This window comes from Haliotis rufescens, unplaced genomic scaffold, assembly GCF_023055435.1.
Source record: "Haliotis rufescens isolate VD_foot unplaced genomic scaffold, xgHalRufe1.0.p SCAF_15, whole genome shotgun sequence".
In the NCBI taxonomy this organism is placed as follows: Eukaryota; Metazoa; Mollusca; class Gastropoda; order Lepetellida; family Haliotidae; genus Haliotis; species Haliotis rufescens.
The window spans coordinates 456,796-477,331 of NW_025963835.1; the positions used below are offsets into that span (position 1 = coordinate 456,796).

At 42.4% G+C, this 20,536-nt stretch overlaps 1 protein-coding gene across 3 annotated transcripts; it reads left to right on the forward strand.

Annotated features, from left to right (window-relative positions):
• The first annotated feature begins 201 nt into the window (after positions 1 to 201).
• On the forward strand, positions 202 to 19,462 carry LOC124142134. 3 transcript variants are annotated; one of them, XM_046510417.2, is made up of 2 exons: positions 202 to 1,315; positions 18,251 to 19,462. In XM_046510417.2, exons 1-2 carry the CDS (start codon positions 1,260 to 1,262, stop codon positions 19,128 to 19,130), a joined length of 936 nt encoding a protein of 311 aa, XP_046366373.2. In that variant the 5' UTR covers positions 202 to 1,259; the 3' UTR covers positions 19,131 to 19,462. The 3 variants fall into 3 exon arrangements, with proteins under 3 accessions (XP_046366373.2, XP_048251857.1, XP_048251858.1); XM_048395900.1 differs by lacking the exon at positions 202 to 1,315 and adding an exon at positions 13,381 to 13,527; XM_048395901.1 differs by lacking the exon at positions 202 to 1,315 and adding an exon at positions 16,653 to 16,736.
• Positions 19,463 to 20,536: the final 1,074 nt, after the last annotated feature.

Sequence of the window (20,536 nt, forward strand, 5' to 3'; positions counted from 1 at the left end):
TCGACGTAATACAAATCTGTAATTGGCGTTCTTATCAGTGACCTTTTAAACGTCAGTTGGCTTTTTCGTGTTTTTACCATAGCAATGCTGCTCCCGAAATCCCCCAGATCAATCAGACATGGACGCCGGTAACAGTTCGACTATTATAGACATTAATCCTTTATCACATCGACAATAAATTGATATAAGGGCATTCGGTTGTTGATTTCCAATACCGATAGCCAGCCAGCCAGCCGAGAAAGTGTTGATTCACGACATCATGGCCGGGTCTGTAATCGCCATGTTGACAATATGGCCGACATTTTAATAACACGATCATCGAGGACCTTCAAACAGCAGGCAAGACAAGTGGTTCTTTGAAATGGCCGTGTCGATACTGCGCAATTATCATCCACTTCTGTTCAACGTCGTCCAAGGGTTAGGCACTTTTCAAGGTCTACCTTCCGCCACGGGTCATTGGCGCGAAAGAGCAGACGTCAAGTTGAACTAGTGTTTTCGTGACAAGGACCAACTGGAACATGATTGAATCAATGTTGAGTATCGACAATGGGTGTCTGTCTCTCGTCTTACGAAGCGTGAACAGTGCTTACCTTTGACAGTTGGGGCTAATATCGCCGAACATTTTTAAAAGCTCTCTGGGAAAGTTCGGAACAGCGATCGAGTTGTCTGGGCGTGGTGATATTTGTTAATAGCAACGTTCACGGATGGTCGCTGCTGGTTTAAATTCTCATGACAGGTTTATGTTGGGGCATATGCGCACCGTGGTTTATGACATTGAGACATCGGACAAGGAATACAAACGATGAGCGAACATTATCAATCTTGAAGATTTGAAGGTCAAAGTTTGATTTTCACATTTGGATACTGCACTTGGATCAACACAAGGAGTTTTTCAATTGTCTGTTTTGACAAATGTGATATATTATGCGTGTTAAGAACATTCCGAATTCCAATCCGGACAAATATGAATATTACTACTACAATTATCATGTGGTATGTTTGAGCAGGTGTCAATAACAGTGTATATACACTGACACGTCTCATAAAATGAACTGGGGCCATGAAATTAACAAATGGTCGTCATACACCACGTGACCACAGTTTCCTGACACCTATATCCTTAAGCGTGAAATATGCAATGATCTTCGGATAGACACCTGGCGTTTCCATAGAAACCATCCGGGATGTGTCAACCGATGCCACGTTCATCATGAAAAGCACGAGGATCGTGCCTGGGGTTTGACGTCTACGGCTTGAAGATGAGTGACAGGATGATATTGACAAACTGGTGGACGGAGTCACCAGATGACATGCGGTAAGTAGCAGTACCTTCAACGGTTTGTTTATAATAATAATGATGATGAAACTACTACTACTACTACTACTACTACTACTACTACTACTACTACTACTACTAATAATAATAAGTCTTTGGAGTGGGCCCGTATACAGCCTCAGACGTACCCAGGCCAACAAACCTTATTTTGTCCTTTTTGATAAATCCAATGAATGACTATTATTGAATTTTCTGTCCCTTTTGACACTGATGTGATTGACAAGATTCGGGAAAAACATGGCTAATATGCCGACCTCGCTTTCGAAATGTCACGCTTGCATCCCAAGTACCAAGTTGTCCGACTCCCCATTGTTCTCGGTGCCTTAGGTTTGGTACTTCCCAATCTGTTGACTGGCATTGAGAGAGTACCCGGGAATACCAGGAATACAGGAATACAGCCCTTCTGACAATCTGGGTAATGCAGAAGGCTGCAGTGTTAGGGAGTCTTCACATTCTCCGAAAAGTTCTTCGTGTGTTTGACGAGGCAGCGCTTCCTGGGAGAAGTCCCATTCGCTGTCTGGGCTGCGCGTAAAGGGGGCCTTGGGCTGATGATGAGCCTAACCGGCCTGACTGTGCCAGGATCACCCAAACCCTCTTTGCTGCATTTTTTATTTTAATCTGTACACAATAAAATGCAGTAACAACTGCTTATATAACCATACATGTCTCGGAACAGTGTACGTACATATTAATATTATATGTTGGAAGAGGGCATGTAGGCAGAATTGGTTAAAGCATTCACTCGTAAAATGTCCCGAGTTCGAGTCTCCACATGGGAACAATCTGTGATTACCGTCTCCAGTGTCCCCCGACGTCTCACTGGTGGAACAGCGGCTTAATATGCTATATATACTCACTTACAGTTGTGGGGGCACGGGTGGCCCAGTCGTCTAAGGCGCTGCGATTCGCTGTGCAGAGTTGTGTCCCTTGTGCACGCCAGAAACCTATGATTGTGGGTTCGAATCCCGGTTCGCCCCAATTATGTTTCTAGGTTTGTCAGCACCATACCCGTGCTCGTGGGTTTCACCGAAGTGGTAAACGTCTGAGACCTGCATCACTTCGGGCTTTCCTCCCACATCAAGCTGACACGCCGTGATATAACTGGAATACTGTTAAAAGCGGCGTTAAACCCAACTCACTCACTTACAGTTGTTGTTTCGCCCAAGTGCGATTAGAGTGTTGGCTAAAGTGGGGAAAGGGTGGTTCAATACACTGTTTTCTTGGCTGTATTCATACCCCTAGTGGCTAAAGCCTTCGCTTGTCAGGCAGAAGGCCCGGATTCGATTCTCCACATATGTGAAGTCCATTTCTGGTGTCCCCCGCCGTGATATGGCTGGAATATTGCTTAAAGCTGCGTAAAAGCATACTCACTCGCTCGCTCACTCGCTCGCTCACTCACCCACCCACCCACCCTCTCACTCACTCACTCACTCACTCACTCACTCACTCACTCACTCACCCACCCACCCACTCACTCACTCACTCACTCACTCATATGCCGAGGAGAGTTGTTCATTCTGTTAACCACTAATTTGTCTGGCCCAGACACGAACACCGGGGGTCGTCGTGATATACTCAATGACTGCATCGTAAACAAACTCTACTCACTGGCAATCAATGAAGTATTCGATTGTTGGGGTTGACTTGGTTATTTATAAAGGCTGCATGCCTTGGTATAACTGTGATAGTGATTACTTTGGCGTAAAACAACATTCACTCACTCATATTCAAATACAATTGTATATACAATATAGACCGCCTCCATAGTCTAGTGGATGGAGCGTCTAACCGGAGATCCAGATCCCCTGGGCGCGTCTCGCTAAAAAGTATAAAAGATACTTCTTGTTTCCCTGCCTGGTGGCCAGCATTAAGGGGCTCAAACAAGGACTGATCGGCATTATACTGTGTCTGACTTGGGGTATCTATGTTAAACTGTCGCATGGTATCTGGTACAAGTAGCCACACACCCACACGTACAAGCACAACACAATATATGAGTGCAATAGTCTTGAACGCGACGTAAATCCCCATTCCACTTCAGTTCATAGAGTTGGGAGGGGTATAACAATTATTCTCTCAGAGTGAGTATGGTTTTACGCCGCTTTTAGCAATATTTCGGCAATATCACGGCAGGGGACTTTTCTCACAGAAAAAATCCCACTTAATTTTATTTTTATTTTTCTGATTTATTTAACTGAACTAATCCGCATTAATATGTAGCATATAAACAATGAAAAATACGTAGAAATCTTTATGTTTAGCAGTAAATGAAATAAATATAACTCCAATGGTAGCGATATTTGTTGTATACCAATTAAACATATTACACTGCTGCTAAAGGTTCAAGAACCTCTTGGTAACCGTAGCCATGTTCAAACAAAACATTCAATACACGATCGGTTTAAATAAGCAGGGCAAATAAACTGAGTCTTAACCTCACGGCGAACGGAACAAGTGGCGAAACAAACTAGGACCGTTTATAATGCGCTAACGCAATCTCAATATCAACACCCTATACAGGTATTTGTTTGCCGATTTGCTTACAGTACTGATAAGAACATTGCGTGCACAGAACATGATACAATGTAACTTGGTAATACATATACCGTCATGTGTATGCTGGCGCAACAGGATACACGTGGTTCAGGGTACCGCGGCCCGTGAAGATTCCGGGGTAGAATAGGTCTTCAGCAACCCATGCTTGTCGTAAAAGGCGACTATGCTTGTCGTAAGAGGCGACTAACGGGATCGGGTGCATGGTCAGGGTCGCTGACTTGGTTGATGCATGTCATCGATCCCAATTGCATGGGTCGATGCTCATGATATCAATCACTGGATTGCCTGGTCCAGACCGGATTATTTACAGACCGCCGTCATATAGCTGGAATAGTGCTGAGTGCGGCGTTAAACAACAAACCAACAACAACAACAACCAACCGTGGTAAACGGTGGAGAAACCTCGTGGTTAAATGTTCGCTAGTCACCGGGTTCGATTCCCCGCGTGGTTGCACTGTATGAAACCCTTTCTGGTTTCCCCCGTCGTGATATGGCTGGGATAGTGCTAACAACGCCGTAAAAATACATTCAATCTACGCTCACGACGTGGCCACAATTTCCTGTTAGAGTAGTGGTTCTTAGCCCTGCTCCAGGATCCACTGTGTATTAATGCCTTCCTCTGTCCCATTTCCCCATACCCACGAATAGGTGCAAACTAAAGTACTATTTACCCAGTACTACTACTACTACTACTACTACTACTACTACTACTACTACTACCGTAAGCAAGGACTGGGAGGCCTCGTTCAGTATGCTGTTCTGGGTATCCATATATGTTAGTGAGTGAGTGAGTTAGTGAAGTTTACGCCGCTTTTAGCAATATTCCAGCAATATCACGGCGGGTAACACCAGAAATGGGCTTCACACACTGTACCCATGTCGGGAATCGAACCCGGGTCTTCGGTGTGACGAGCGAATGCTTAACCACTAGGCTACCCCAAACGCCCTAGCAGTTGTTTTACTGGAACGAACCTACTGGTATTTCATCATGTTTTAGGGGCGGTCGGGTAGCCTAGCTCGTCACGCCGAAAACCCGGGTTCGATTCCCGACATGGGTACAATGTGTGAGGCCCATTTCTGGTGTCCCCCGCCATGATATTGCTGGAATATTGCTAAAAGCGGCGTAAAACCATACTCACTCACTCATCATGTTTTACCGATGATGCTTATTGTTAGAGTTAATATTTTAGGATTACAGACGTTATTTTTTACTTAAACTATAAACCGCCTGCAAATTGATATGGCGAAATGGAAAAAATGCAGATCTGTCAAGAAGTACTGTTATAAGGACTGGGTGCTTGTTTTTTTTATTGCGTTCCATCAACCACTGTCCAGACGTAGACTTGCGGAATGGCTCCGTAACCGAAACACACTAACACAGACTGTGAACAACACCTAAAGTCGACCCAATCTAAACATTTCCTTCACATACAAGCTCTATTTGAAGCAACGTCATGAACAACACGCGCTACACGAAAACCCACGGTTTTAAAAACGTCACAGCCAACGTGACACCGACGCCATCAAACCACCTACCTTGTTTCATTAATCACCGTTGGGGGTCTATGGCCGTTCTATTAGCCCGGAAATAGGCTCTGAAATTTGGTATTAATGATTGGTCAATGTTTAATGGCAATCGATGACGATCTATTTCTGCCAACCCACTCAAGCATTGCAGTGGTCTTCTCGCTGACCTACGTTGTGACGGATGATGTTTAAGCGTCATCTATCTGGCAATAAACATGAAACGAACAAGACCTTCTCGCAATCTATCACGGAAATACACACGAAATAGACATTAATTACTCAGGTATTAATCACATGCGAGGGAAATCGACCATTGTTAAGATAAGGGGTACAGCAAGCGATGCTTTCTGCTTAGCGGCATAGAAATCTTGTGTTAACTATTCTTGACTGGGGCCATTTTTTGCCCTGACGGAAATGTTAACGATGCTATTCCAAGTTAATTTGCACACTGTGGGATAGTTGCTCTTGATGTGCCATTGAGAATCTGATTGCATTGTAGAACACGGAACGACTCGACAAACAAATATAACATTAATAGTATTTTGTTCGCGCTGCAAGCAGTGATCAACCATAGTAAATTATGATATAAAAACATTTCCTTGTAGTCAGACCAGGTTAAATTAATTAGTAGATCTGTATGCATTTTTAATTAAAACAAACGTGAAGCCGTAGTCATTTTATTTTATATATGGAGGGAGGATATTTGTCTCTGCTTGGCAAATGGGCAAATGAATAGTTTGTCTTGTAACATTTTGGAATAGTGACTTACATTTTAAGGTCCCATCGGCAATATTTCAGCCATAATGTGACTAGATAAAGTAATGAATTTATATTTTCTAGAAATCCGTCATTAAAAGGCAGTAAAATAACTAGTAACATCACTGATTTGTATTAAAAAACGAGTTTAAAAAGAATATCAACAGTACGACACAATATAAAACTCAGGCCATAGATCACAAGCAACCAACAGTAGACCACGTTACTTCAGGAGACCAAGGGCAGGGATACAGATAGGCAGCGTATTTGCGTAAAATACCCCCAAAACTATTTAAAACTCAATTACTTTCAAGTACCTTGCGTACAGAAACACATGCATTGAATGGAAAACGCGTAAATACCCAATGAAGTATTTTCAGCATGCGTAGAACGGAGCTAATTTCCGAAACACAATTTCCGAGTCAAGCCTATATATAGGACCGTTATATACATCTAAAACATTATTTCATTTTTTTTAAATCTCAAAATGCTTACTCATTTTGCGAAAAACCCAATAGAGTAATGAACAGGAAAAAAATATTTGTTACCCAATGAAAAATGTAATAACCCAATTAAAATAGAAACCTTCGAGTAAAATCTCAATTGCTCAAAACGTTATCTGGGGCTCTGCATAAGGGGCCCACGGTACCTCTGTTACCTGCATCTACACCAGCGGGATTCACACCATCCCTCTAGCTGCTGGCGATTGTTTGCAAGCTAAGCCAAAACATTAGAGAGAATAAAAACTATGAGAACAATCTATTTATCCAACAAACTATATATAACATGTACTGAGCACCATCAAACAATCTATTCGCTTTAACTATTAACACAAACATTTTGACGTTTGTTTATTTATTAAAGCAAACTATTCATGTTATTCACAAACTACTCATTTTATTCACGCCCGCCAACAAACTACTCCTTTTATTCACCACCGCCAACAAACTACTCATTTTATTCACCACCGTCAACAAACTGCTCATTTTATTCACCACCGTCAACAAACTACTCATTTTATTCACCACCGTCAACAAACTGCTCATTTTATTCACCACCGCCAACAAACTACTCATTTTATTCACCACCGTCAACATACTGCTCATTTTATTCACCACCGTCAACAAACTACTCATTTTATTCACCACCGTCAACAAACTACTCATTTTATTCACCACCGTCAACAAACTACTCATTTTATTCACCACCGTCAACAAACTGCTCATTTTATTCACCACCGTCAACAAACTACTCATTTTATTCACCACCGTCAACAAACTGCTCATTTTATTCACCACCGCCAACAAACTACTCATTTTATTCACCACCGTCAACATACTGCTCATTTTATTCACCACCGTCAACAAACTACTCATTTTATTCACCACCGTCAACAAACTACTCATTTTATTCACCACCGTCAACAAACTACTCATTTTATTCACCACCGTCAACAAACTACTCATTTTATTCACCACCGCCAACAAACTACTCATTTTATTCACCACCGCCAATACACACACACACACATATTAAAATCCTGATTGCTCCCTTATTCCCGCACAACATCGTCTGCATCCAATACTCTCTTTGCACTGGGTACTCAACGGGTAAATAGGACAGATAGAATTAACTGTTTGTTTGTTTGTTTGTTTGTTGTTTAACGCCGGACTCAGCAATATTCTAGCTATATGACGGCGGTCGGTAAATAATCGAATCTGGACCAGACAATCCAGTGATTGACATCATGAACATCGATACATGCAATTGGGATCGATGACATCCATCAACCAAGTCAGCGAGCCTGACCACCCGATCCCGTTAGTCGCCTCTTACGACAAGCATAGTCGCCTTTTACGGCAAGCATGGGTTGCTGAAGACCTATTCTACCCAGAATCTTCACGTGTCAGGATTTACCGTGCTTACACTGGCTTGGAAAGGGCGAATGTTTTTCTTCTGTTGTATATGCCCTGGTCGAGATTACTCATGATTTTGTTTTTCATTTGATTTTTTCAAATTACATGAGCTGAATTCAATGTCAATAAGACGGAGTTAAACTGTGGTTGCGCATGCGTGCAGTATCATATCGCGATGTAGATAGTTATTACACGTGATTTGTTTCACAGTCCTTGAAAGCTAGAAATGAAATTGTCGAATTAATTATTCATCTCTGACATATGCCAGCAAGACGTCAGAGCCAAGGACACTGAAGGTCGTTTCCCACGATAAACTCGCATATTGATTTTGAATTTGTTGAGAACACATAGGTCAACCCAGCCACGTCCTCAGTCTCGATACCGTATTTCTGGAATTTGCTGGGGGCACGGGCGGCCCAGTCGTCCGAGGCGCCGCAATTCGTTGTGCAGAGTTGTGTCCCTTGTGCACGCCAGAAACCTATGATCGTGGGCTCGAATCCCGGTTCGCCCCGATTATGTTTCTAGGTCTGTCAGCACCATACCCGTGCTCGTGGGTTTCACCAAAGTGGTGAACGTCTGAGACCTGCATCACTTGAGGCTTTCCTCCCAAATCAAGCTGACACGCCGTGATATAACTGGAATACTGTTAAAAGCGGCGTTAAACCCAACTCACTCACTCACTCACTCACTCACTCACAGTTGTTGTTTCGCCCAAGTGAAACATGCATCACTTCGGGCTTTCCTCCCACATTAATCTGAAAACCATGATATAACTGGAATACTGTTCAAAGCGGCGTTAAACCAACTCACTCACTCACTCACTCACTCACTCACTCACTCTGGAATTTGCAACCCGTTTTCAAGAAATCAGTCAAATCAGACGTCGCATATTGATTTCGTTGAGATCCTGAAGGTGAATATGGCAAAATACCCAATCTTGATAATGAGTTTCTGCAATTTTCTATTAGTTTTCAAGTTATTAGTAAATACAAGTCGTTGTCAATGACATTGTGTCATTGTTTTCTGGTCGTTTCCGTACCCGTCATTAACATTTGAGTGAGTGGGTGAGTGAGTTAGGTTTTATGCCTGTATGCAATATTCTAGCAATACCAAGGCGGGTGGACACCATTCAGTGAATGAGTGAGTTGGGTTTAACGCCACTTTTAACAGTATTCCAGTTATATCACAGCGTGTCAGCCTAATGTTGGAGGGAAGCCCGAAGTGATGCAGGTCTAAGGCGTTTACCACTTCAGTGAACCCACGAGCACGGGGATGGACACCATTCTGTATTGGGCTTCGGGGGCACGGGTGGCCCAGTCGTGTAAAGCGCCACGATTCGTTCTGCAGAGTTGCGTCCCTTGGACACGCCAGAATGATTGTGGGTTCGAATCCAGGTTCGCCCCAATTATGTTTCTAGGTTTGTCAGCACCATACCCGTGCTCGTGGGTTCACCAAAGTGGTAAACGTCTGAGACCTGCATCACGTCGGGCTTTCCTCCCACATTAAGCTGACACGCCGTCATATAACTGGAATAATGTTAAATGCGGCGTTAAACCCAACTCACTCACTCACTCACTCACTCAGTAATGGGCTTCACATGGGACATATTGCAAATTTAATTTGTATTTGATAATAATTATTCTTGTAAGGTCACAGCGAAACCCCGTTAAATCGGACAGCGTTGTCGTCTGGAAGAACGAGGTTCTTAATTAATGGTTCTCTAAAAAATAATAATGTTTGTACCGTCGTCATCAATAAGCATACAAAACTTCGTCATACCGGACGATATGTCCGGATTCACAAGGTTCTTCTGTGAAGGAAGTTTCACCGCCACATTGCCTTCAGCAGTAAACACACGGAATATTGTTAAACCGGACAAATATCCGGATTGGCAAGGTATATATTATTTGACGTCCATCACGTGTATGTCTTTACCTTCCAGTCGGCAGTAATCAAACTAACGATTCGTCATCAATAAGCATACAAAACTTCGTCATACCGGACGATATGTCCGGATTCACAAGGTTCTTCTGTGAAGGAAGTTTCACCGCCACATTGCCTTCAGCAGTAAACACACGGAATATTGTTAAACCGGACAAATATCCGGATTGGCAAGGTTAATTATTTGACGTCCACCACGTGTATGTCTTTACCTTCCAGTCGGCAGTAATCAAACTAACGATTCGTCATCAATAAGCATACAAAACTTCGTCATACCGGACGATATGTCCGGATTCACAAGGTTCTTCTGTGAAGGAAGTTTCACCGCCACATTGCCTTCAGCAGTAAACACACGGAATATTATTAAACCGGACAAATATCCGGATTGGCAAGGTTAATTATTTGACGTCCACCACGTGTATGTCTTTACCTTCGAGTCGGCAGTAAACAAACACGAACCGTTAATCCATGACCCGAATTTCACAGGTTACTTCAGTTCCTTGGCCACGACGGCGGCCCATCACGCAACGTCGCTCATTGACTTGTGTGCACTATCCACGCCGCGACCCCGGCTCAGCATTTCCGTTTACTTAATTTATAGATGGACTACTGGGTACAAAATGATTAGTTTTGATCATTTTCGGATTAAGGCTTGTCAGATAAAAGATCCACCTGATTGCTTCACTATTTTAGACGTGATCCGGACGGGAATAATCAACGAACCAAATTACATGAGAACATATTTCGGTTTGTAGTTTGTGGTTATTAGTTTTTAGTGGCGCTCGTTTGGGGGATATTTTTGAACTTTTGAAATTCAAAACGCTTTGTTAGAGTTTCTTTTTTTTTTTCTTTTTTTTCCAGTTCCAGCCGTGATCATTGGCTGATCAAAGTAGTAAAACCTTTGAACAGTAAATGTATCCTTATGATTATGCATAAGCGAATGGGTGAGTCAGTTGTGTTTAATTCCTCTGTGAAAAGTTATACTTTTACACGGAATGGTTATTTTGGAAGAATCCATAAGGTTCCCTGACAGTGGGTTCGAATCCCAAATTCACCCTGTTTATGATTCTTGGTTATCTGCAGGGGACACAGGTAGCCCAGTCGTCTCAGTCGCCCCAATTCCCTGTGCAGAGTTGCGCCTTTTAGGCACGCAAGAAACCTATGATCGTGGGTTCGAATCCCGGTTCGCCCCGATTATGTTTCTAGGTTTGTCATCAAAGTGTTCGTGGGTTCACCGTTGTGTTTGTTTGTTTGTTGTTTAACGCCACACTTAGCAATATTCACGCTATATGACGGCGGTCTGTAAATAATCGAGTCTGGACCAGACAATCCAGTGATGACATCATGAGCATCGATCTACGCAATTGGGATACGATGACATGCAGCGAGCCTGACTACCCGATTCACCATTGTGGTAAACATCTGAAACATGCATCCCAGAAACCTATGATTGTGGGTTCGAATCCCGGTTCGCCCCGATTATGTTTCTAGGTTTGTCAGCACCACACCCGTGCTCGTGGGTTTCACTGAAGTGGTAAACGTCTGAGGCCTGAATCACTTCGGGCTTTCCTCCAACATTAAGCTGACACGCCGAGGTATAACTGGAATAATGTTAAAAGCAAACTCACTCACTCACTGAAACATGCATCACTTCGGGCTTTCCTCCTACAATTAATCTGAAAGCCATGATATACCTGGAATACTGTTAAAAGTGGTCTTAAATCCACTCACCCGACCCGTGAAGATCCGTGAAGGTCTTCAGCAAACCATGCTTGCCGTAAAAGCGACTATGCTTGTCGTAAGAGGCGACTAACGGGATCGGGTGGTCAGGCTCGCTGACTTGTTTGATGCATGTCATCGATCCCAATTGCGTGGATTGATGCTCATGATATCAATCACTGGATTGTCTGGTCCAGACTTGATTATTTACAGACCGTCGTCATATAGCTGGAATAGTGCTGAGTGCGGCGTTAAACAACACACAAACAAACAAACATTCAAACAAACAAACAAACAAACAAACACTCACTCACTTAGGTACGAGCACCATATGCTTGTGGAATTCACTTAGTGGTAAACATGTGAGACTTGCATCACTTTCATCCAACATCAAGCTGACACGCCTGAAATACTATAACTGGAATACTATTCAAAGCGGGGTTATACCAAACTCACTCGCTCCTTCAACTGATGACTTGCTGATGCCATTGTTTCACCAACGACATCCATAAAGGTCGAACATTAATATTGTGGGTTTGAGCTCAGTTAAAGACCAGGGCCCACTTTCACAAACCGACATTAACGCTAAGATGATCGTAATTCCCATACTATAACATAAGCTTACAATAGTCTTAGCTCTAAGATCGCTCTGTGCAAGTAGGTCCAGATTCTAATGACATGCATCCTCGATAATCACCGTTCTACTATGATACTATGACTTTGTTCATAGATGTCTATCCTCCCCCTCTCTTACTAGTAATTTTGCAAGGGATTTCTCTCGCCCATAGGGTGTATTGTATATAGATATACATACTAGGTATATACATGTACGTCTTTGGTTCCGGTAACTTGAGTCGACGGCTATTATTGGGCGCGTCGTGCTACTGGAATCGGATTTAAAACGATGCTATGGTAGCGAATAGGTAATTATCATAATAGAATGGGGGTATAATCACGTGACTCTGGATGATCAAGGATGAACACCCACCCACACCTATTCTCTTCTATGTCGGTAATTTAAAAAGCAAAAAAACGTTTCCTACTTTTTTTAGAGACAGGCAACACATTGTGAACCATCTTGAAAGTTTCAAAAGTAAATCCTGCGTGAAACGAAATGAGCTGATAATCATGAAACAAAAAGACCTGATAATCGCTATGCGTCATGTTTTCGCACCTTTGTTGTAGACCTTGTTATATTTTTAAATACATATCAATAAAAAATATATTAAATAAATTATTAAATGTGTGACAAATACAAATGAATATAGAGCTAATCAAAGACGTGTCTTTATATAATGAAGTGAAAGAATGACAGTAATTTAACGTATTCATCTGAAATAAGAAGTAAAACTATTCATAGTTGAATGATTGCTTCTCTAATTGACAAACTGAGAAACACGAGCATGTTATCACCACCTATCAATTATTCACGGCCTGTGAAGATGAAAAATAAAGATGGCGACGAAACCGGATCGTTAAACCGAAACCAGTTCCAAGTGAAATTGAATCGGCTATCCACCCAACGGGATGCACAAGATCTCTTGACTCGTGTGAATAATTGATACTGATCACCGAAAGCAGAATCTCGTATTCCATAGTTAGCTGGGATACCAAACAGCTAAACACGGACAAATAGCGGGGCACGTTGCCAGGTTCGAAAACAGATATAGGGGAAAATATTGTGTTCTCGTTAGAAACAGAAACCCAGAGAGAGGAGAGAGACAGACGGCTGTATTCTCTGATTAGATTTAGTCGTCAATTACCATCTGAACTGAGGTATGTAAACTCTATACATTGTGTAGTTATATCAGAGACCATATAATTGATTATATTCTATTATATGGTCTCTGGTTATTTGAAGGTGTGTCCTTAATTCTTTTTTGAAAATAATAATTGAAAATATTATTTCAATCTGAAAAACAACTTATTATATCAATGAAGACTCATAATTCAAATGTATTCGTAACAGTTGGAAACACGGAATCGAGAAATGATTGTTTTATCCTTGTCTTGATTTTTTTGTGAGGAGAAATATGTTTATTTATTAATTATGACTTTAGTTCAATATGTGACGACTGTTCAATATGTCAAATTAAACATTCACATTGTCAGTTATAATTTTGTTAGTTGTATTAATTGTGTCTGAGAGAAAAGTATGATCAGCTCGTGAATGCCACATTTATCAATGATCTGGTGACTTTCAATTTGGTTTAATTCAATCTTTGAATAAACACAAGACAGGGTATATTCTTCCTAACAATAACCCACTTACTGGTTATGATGTTGATAACTCGCTCATCCATTTATATCAAGTAGAAATAATTTCGTTTAGATATTTCAGAAGTCAATTTCAGAAGACACCCAGACACCGCCCTAGTAACCATATACCTTGGCTATATAATTAACTACATTCAATAACATCGCGTTGTCATGGCAACTGAAACTCGAGTCTAGTACCGTCTTATTGACTATTAATGATGATGAAATATTCACATGTATATAGAATATTTTCACCACAGAGACATGGATACTAATACTGTTCAGTTTAGTTGTCTTGATTTTGCTTCTTTGCATAATTCATGCAGTAATAACTATTTCCACAATACAAATGATTTTAAGAATCACGGAATTTCAAGTAATATTAATATATTTAGCTTTATTCTTTAAAAAAACCTATTTAAAATCATTTCCCCAAGAACGGACAATGGGAATCCATTTGACATATTTTTTAAAAGGTTTAGTGGCTTGGATATTTTCAAAAGACACTGTCAGTCTCCGAACTTCATAGCTGTAACTAATTTGATATGCTGTCGCATGTTAAAATTATATTTGTTATCGATTGTACGTGGGCCTGAGACAGTATAACCGAAATAATTTGATTGATTAGTTACTTTTAAGGTGGCCACAATCTACTCTATCTTGTAGAGTAACGTGTTGCAACTCAAAATTGCAAGTCATTTTCAATATCAAAATAAATTACCGGTATGTTCATTTTTATGTTCGTGTAAATATTGCGTCAGTTTGTTGTTAGAAAACACAGGAAGGCGTCAAGTGCATTAGGGGGACAATGCCAGCATTCTCAAGGACCAGTTCAAAAGTTCAATGTTGGAAAATAAATCTTAATTCCTTACGGGTGGGTTGTTGACTATCATATAGCCCATGGAATAAACTTATCAGATGGTTAACTAACAATAATTCTACAAGGATACCCTCACGCATTAAGGGACCCTCAAATCTAAGAATGGGACGAGTATAGGCTGCTAGAGCTGGGAAAGGGTGAGTATAGGCTGCTAGAGCTGGGAAAGGGTGAGTATAGGCTGATAGAGCTGGGAAAGGGTGAGTATAGGCTGATAGAGCTGGGAAAGGGTGAGTATAGGATGATAGAGCTGTGAATGGGACGAGTATAGGCTAATAGAACTGTGAAGGGGATGTGTAAAGGCTGTTAGAGCTGAGAAGGGGACGAGTATAGGCTAATAGAGCTGAGAATTGGACGAGAATAGGCTAATAGAACTGTGAAGGGGATGTGTAAAGGCTGTTAGAGCTGAGAAGGGGACGAGTATAGGCTAATAGAGCTGTGAATGGGACGAGTATAGGCTAATAGAGCTGTGAAGGGACGAGTATAGGCTAATAGAACTGTGAAGGGGATGTGTAAAGGCTGTTAGAGCTGTGAAGGGGGTGAGTATAGGCTGATAGAGCTGTGAAGGGATGAGTATAGGCTGATAGAACTGTGAAGGGGACGAGAAAAGACTGATAGAGCTGAGAAGGGGACGAGAAAAGACTGATGGAGCTGTGAAGGGGACGAGAAAAGACTGACAGAGCTGAGAAGGGGACGAGTATAGGCTAATAGAGCTGAGAATGGGACGAGTATAGGCTGCTAGAGCTGAGAAGGGAATGAGTATAGGCTGCTGGAGCTGTGAAGGGGGTGAGTATAGGCTGATAGAGCTGTGAAAGGGATGAGTATAGGCTGATAGAGCTGAGAAGGGGACGAGAAAAGACTGATAGAGCTGAGAAGGGGACGAGAAAAGACTGATAGAGCTGAGAATGGGACGAGAAAAGACTGATAGAGCTGAGAATGGGACGAGTATAGGCTGCTAGAGCTGAGAAGGGAATGAGTATAGGCTGCTGGAGCTGAGAAGGGGACACGTATAGGCTGCTAGAGCTGGGAAGGGAATGAGTATAGGCTGCTGGAGCTGTGAAGGGGGTGAGTATAGGCTGATAGAGCTGTGAAAGGGATGAGTATAGGCTGATAGAACTGAGAAGGGGGCGAGTATAGGCTACTAGAGCCGTGAAAGGGATGAGTATAGGCTGCTAGAGCTGAGAAGGGGGCGAGTATACGCTGCTAGAGCTGAGAAGGGGCGAGTATAGGCTACTAGAGCCGTGAAAGGGATGAGTATAGGCTGATAGAACTGAGAAGGGGGTGGTACAAGTCCATTTCAATATCAGCTCTAATCGTCAAATGTTACTCAACGGCGTCTCAATCACAGGTATAAACTCAACAAACGAGTAAGCTCTGACTTACCGCCATATTTATGAAACTTTGTGAAATAGGATTCGCTTTACAAAATATTTGGATTTTTTTATCCTGCACTGAACTTTTGAACCGTTCCCGAAGTACACACATACTATGTAGAACAGAGGGTAACTCTACACTAAGTGCCTCTCGGCGACTGCGTTAATAAATTATTAAGATTCTCAATGAAATTTGAGTAGCCACTAAAGTACTTTAATGGCTTAGCAAGCACAGCAAAATAAAATGTCCTTTAAGTAAACCATCCGCGGTGTATATCAAAACAATATGTATGCATACACTGTTAAGAAGGCCCTGGATTGTTTAAAAGTAGGACTCACAGTGAAAATAGACCGTACAGTTAAATCTAACAACAATAACTGACGTGGAATACCGACAGCGCTTGTCCGCCATGGACCGTTATCCACAAGATGGCTTGATCTTCAAATACTACTGCGTCTTAGGCGTGTAGATAACGGTAATACATTTATAGGTCCGTCTGCTTCTATCAATATACTATGCTAAATTAATAATTTGTAGGTCGGAATCGTCCTTAAGTCTACCGTAATAGCTTATTTTTAGACGCTTGATTGCCTGTCCTGCTTGAGAATGACTTGCATCCTATACTTGTGAATGTTGGTCTGTTTCGAAGTTGGTATATATTGGATTGTATTGGATATGTATTGGATGGCATATACAACGTCGAAAATGTTAGAAAGTGAGTGAGTGAGTATGGTTTTACGCCGCTTTTAGCAATATTCCAGCAATATCACGGGAATCGAACCCGGGTCTTAGGCGTGACGAGCGAACGCTTAAACCACTAGGCTACCCGACCGCCCCTGTTAGAAAGTCATTGAGTGTTTTTCAACTAATTTAAAAAACGCTTTAGGTGTTGTCCCGTAATTTCCGTTATCTGCTAATCCTGCTAATTTACGATTAGTGTTAATAAAAAAGTTTCAATTACTAGTTTGCAATGCCACGCGTCATGTTTCATTAGTAAAGCCTTCGAGTGAGTGAGTTGGGTTTAACGCCGCTTCAGTTATATGACAGCGTGTCAGCTTGATGTGATGGAAAGCCGAAACTGGGGCAGGTTTTAGACGAGCTCGAGTAATGGTGCCGACACACACAAACATAATCAGGACGAATGTGGGATTCGAACCTACAGCCACAGCGCCTTGACTGGGTACTATACCCATGCTCATGGGTTCCACCAAAGTGTAAAAGAACCTACACTACTTCGGGCTTTCCTCCCACGCAAAGCAGACACGCCGTGATACAACTGAAATATTGTTGAAGACGGCGTCAAACCAAACTTACTCACACATGTTCCAGTAAAAAATAATGGCACGATATTCCAACGATTAAATGAAGAGAATTAAATAACGAATGAATTATGTATGTATATACGCTTGATGTCAATGATACCCTCAAAAATACCCTCATTCGGGATGTCCGGGACATATGAACAACTACGATATAACATCGTTTTTAATTCAAGTGAAAGACGCACGGAAAGGCACGTTCAGTGTTAATCTTGGACATGCTTACTTCCGGATTGCCCGTAGGGGTACTGGGTTAGAGAAAATCCCAGTTGTTGCTGCTTATCAAAAAATGGGGATTGGGAGGGCAAAGGTTGCGACCATCTGATCCCCATTTTAGGACAAGTAGTAGGTACCTGGAAATTTAAGAAAGAATCCCATTCATTGTGTCCCCTCGCATTAGTATTGCAGTAATAATCAATAATGATTAAGTGAGTGAGTGAGTGAGTATGGTTTTACGCCGCTTTTAGCAATATTCCAGCAATATCACGGCGGGGGACACCAGAAATGGGCTTCACACATTGTACCCATGTTGGGAATCGACCCCGGGTCTTCGGCTTGGCGAGCGAACGCTTTAACCACTAGGCTACCCGACCGCCCCAATCATGAATAAAAAAAGTGTTGCTTTAGACGTCATCATTTATTTGAATTTAACTTATTTGTTTGGTTTCAGACAAGCAGCATATTTGCGGGACAACGAATCTTTCCAAAATGGCACCATCGTGGAGGAGGATGCTCCCCAACCACTGATACTGCTTCCTCGCTGTGTGGTCCCAGAACACCTGCCAGCCATGACCAAATCCCCACCCCGTTCAATCTGCAGAGACAAGGTGCTTCTGGGGATCACCCCTGTCACCCACGAGTACTACAACCAATGGGCACGAAATCCCAAACTCCTGGACTCCAGTTCTTCAGACCCGGGCCAAAGCACACCGGAAATGACCGTCAGTGAACCTCGGGCCAAGACGTCTCTTCCAAGAACTGGAGGTCGTATGACGATGAGCCGATCAGATCTGAAATCAGCCAATCCGCGGGTCATCACGTGTCGGTCCACCATCCCGTCGGTAAACATTGAACTTCCGCCAATGCCGTCCTTCCGTCGCTCGGTGACGATCGTTGGAGGGGAAAGGGTTGCTTCTGTGTGTGCAGACAGATCAAGCTCTGTTTTCCTACCAAAGAAGGTCCTGCCGAGCAACCAAACCTTGCCGATGAGCCAAGCGGTGTTTCTTTTTAAAGGAGACACGTTCATCCACAATGCCCCCTTTCTAGGTGACCCCAACCGCCCTAGTCGGTCAATAAACAGGTACCCGTCATGCGGTAGCTCCAGCCAAAGACTCCCATCTACCAAAACTCCCGGCAGGGTCACGCTGAAAGGGGAGGTAACTCGCTCAAACGGTTCTCCTCCGGTACAAGTGGCTAAAGTTCAGTTCATTGACTTCTCCGATGTAAAATCGTACGTTAACACCCGCCGCGATGTGGCCCGACCCAAGAAGCAGCAGAAGGACAAGCAGTTCCTCCCGCTAAGCACCCCCCTTGGGATCAGCATCTCTTGAGGCGGTGCAGCCGAAAATTCAAAGTGCTCTCAGTGTTGTAAAAAATCGACCGTGGTGATATTTTTTCTGTTTGGGGGAACTCAGTGACATCATGACTTTTGATCCGTGGTGCCAAAGTGCGTTTGTGCATTATATCAGTGCTCTGCATGAAATTATCTATATAGGTATAGGGTAACTAGTTTGGAGTAGATCATCTAAATACAAAACGCCAATGACAGAGAATAATCAGTCTCGATTATCTGCCGAAATAAATTCAATTGTGCGTAAAGGGCAAAATAGCAGTGACATTTATATGAATTGATCATTCAAAATCAGTGATGACACCATGTGCTCGGTGAACAATTGTTGTGCATCTTCCCGAGACAAAGGAGTTAACTGACTATGAAAGTCCAGTTTCCACCCTTGTCGAACTAGACTAGAATTTCTGGGCTCGATAGTAGCGCCACCAGTGGTTATTGTGAGTTATGTCTCCTCTCCTATTGACCAATCAGATTCGACCTCTTGTAATCACTTGCATTTACTTCAAACAAAATGGCGGCGCCCATTCAAGACGATGTGATCAATAATCAAGATCTATATTGTGATAAAACGGGTCTTACATCGCAAAGTGCATCGAATCACGTGAGCACCTTGATTAAAAACATGAAAAGATTTAGAAAATATCTGCTGACCCCGAGTTGGCGGTGCACATCCTTTGCAAATCCTGCATTCGACCGAAATCTGCGTGACAGTTTACAAACCGGATTTCGATTTCGTTACGCGATTTTGATTGGACTATGCATAACTCCATAAAACCAGCCTAGTTCGGCAAAGGTTGAAACAGGACTTTTAAAGATAGTTAACTCACTTGCCTCGGGAAGATGATTGTTGTGAAGAAGCCCGGTGGTAAAGCGTTCGCTTGTCATGACGAGGATCGGGGTCGATTCAAGACAGTGTATTAGACCTTTATGTACTTCGTGTCCCTGCCGAGGTGGTGGTGAATATGACTCAAACCGGCAGGCGTTACTTCAGTTATGGTTATTTACTGATCGAGTTGAAATCTGCTGACATTGCATATTGCATGATCGTGACTCTATCATTGCAGGTATGGCAACCTATGTATTGAATTTGACAAATCTTATCAATATCTACACACTGAAAACATTCGTCGAGGTAACAGTGTAGTTACACATTGATGTGTGGGCCATGCCTGGGCCGTTTCAAAGACGTATATAATGGGCAGACAACTCCAAAATGATACTACTGTTTGAGTTACTTTGACATCAGACTACAATCTGAATTATTAAAAGGACGAGGTAGTATAAATATGAGTGGGCCCTTGGCCCAAGATTGATGTTTAACCATATGTTTGTAATGTTTTTTTATGTACCTCTGCGAAAATCAGCTGTGGCCAAAGATTTGCTCAT

Excerpts from the sequence above, each read along its gene's own strand:
- LOC124142134 (XM_046510417.2), top strand. The coding sequence starts at position 1,260 with ATGAGTGACAGGATGATATTGACAAACTGGTGGACGGAGTCACCAGAT. Across the intron at positions 1,316-18,250 it reads GAGTCACCAGATGACATGCG|ACAAGCAGCATATTTGCGGG; the intron begins GTAAGTAGCAGT and ends GTTTGGTTTCAG.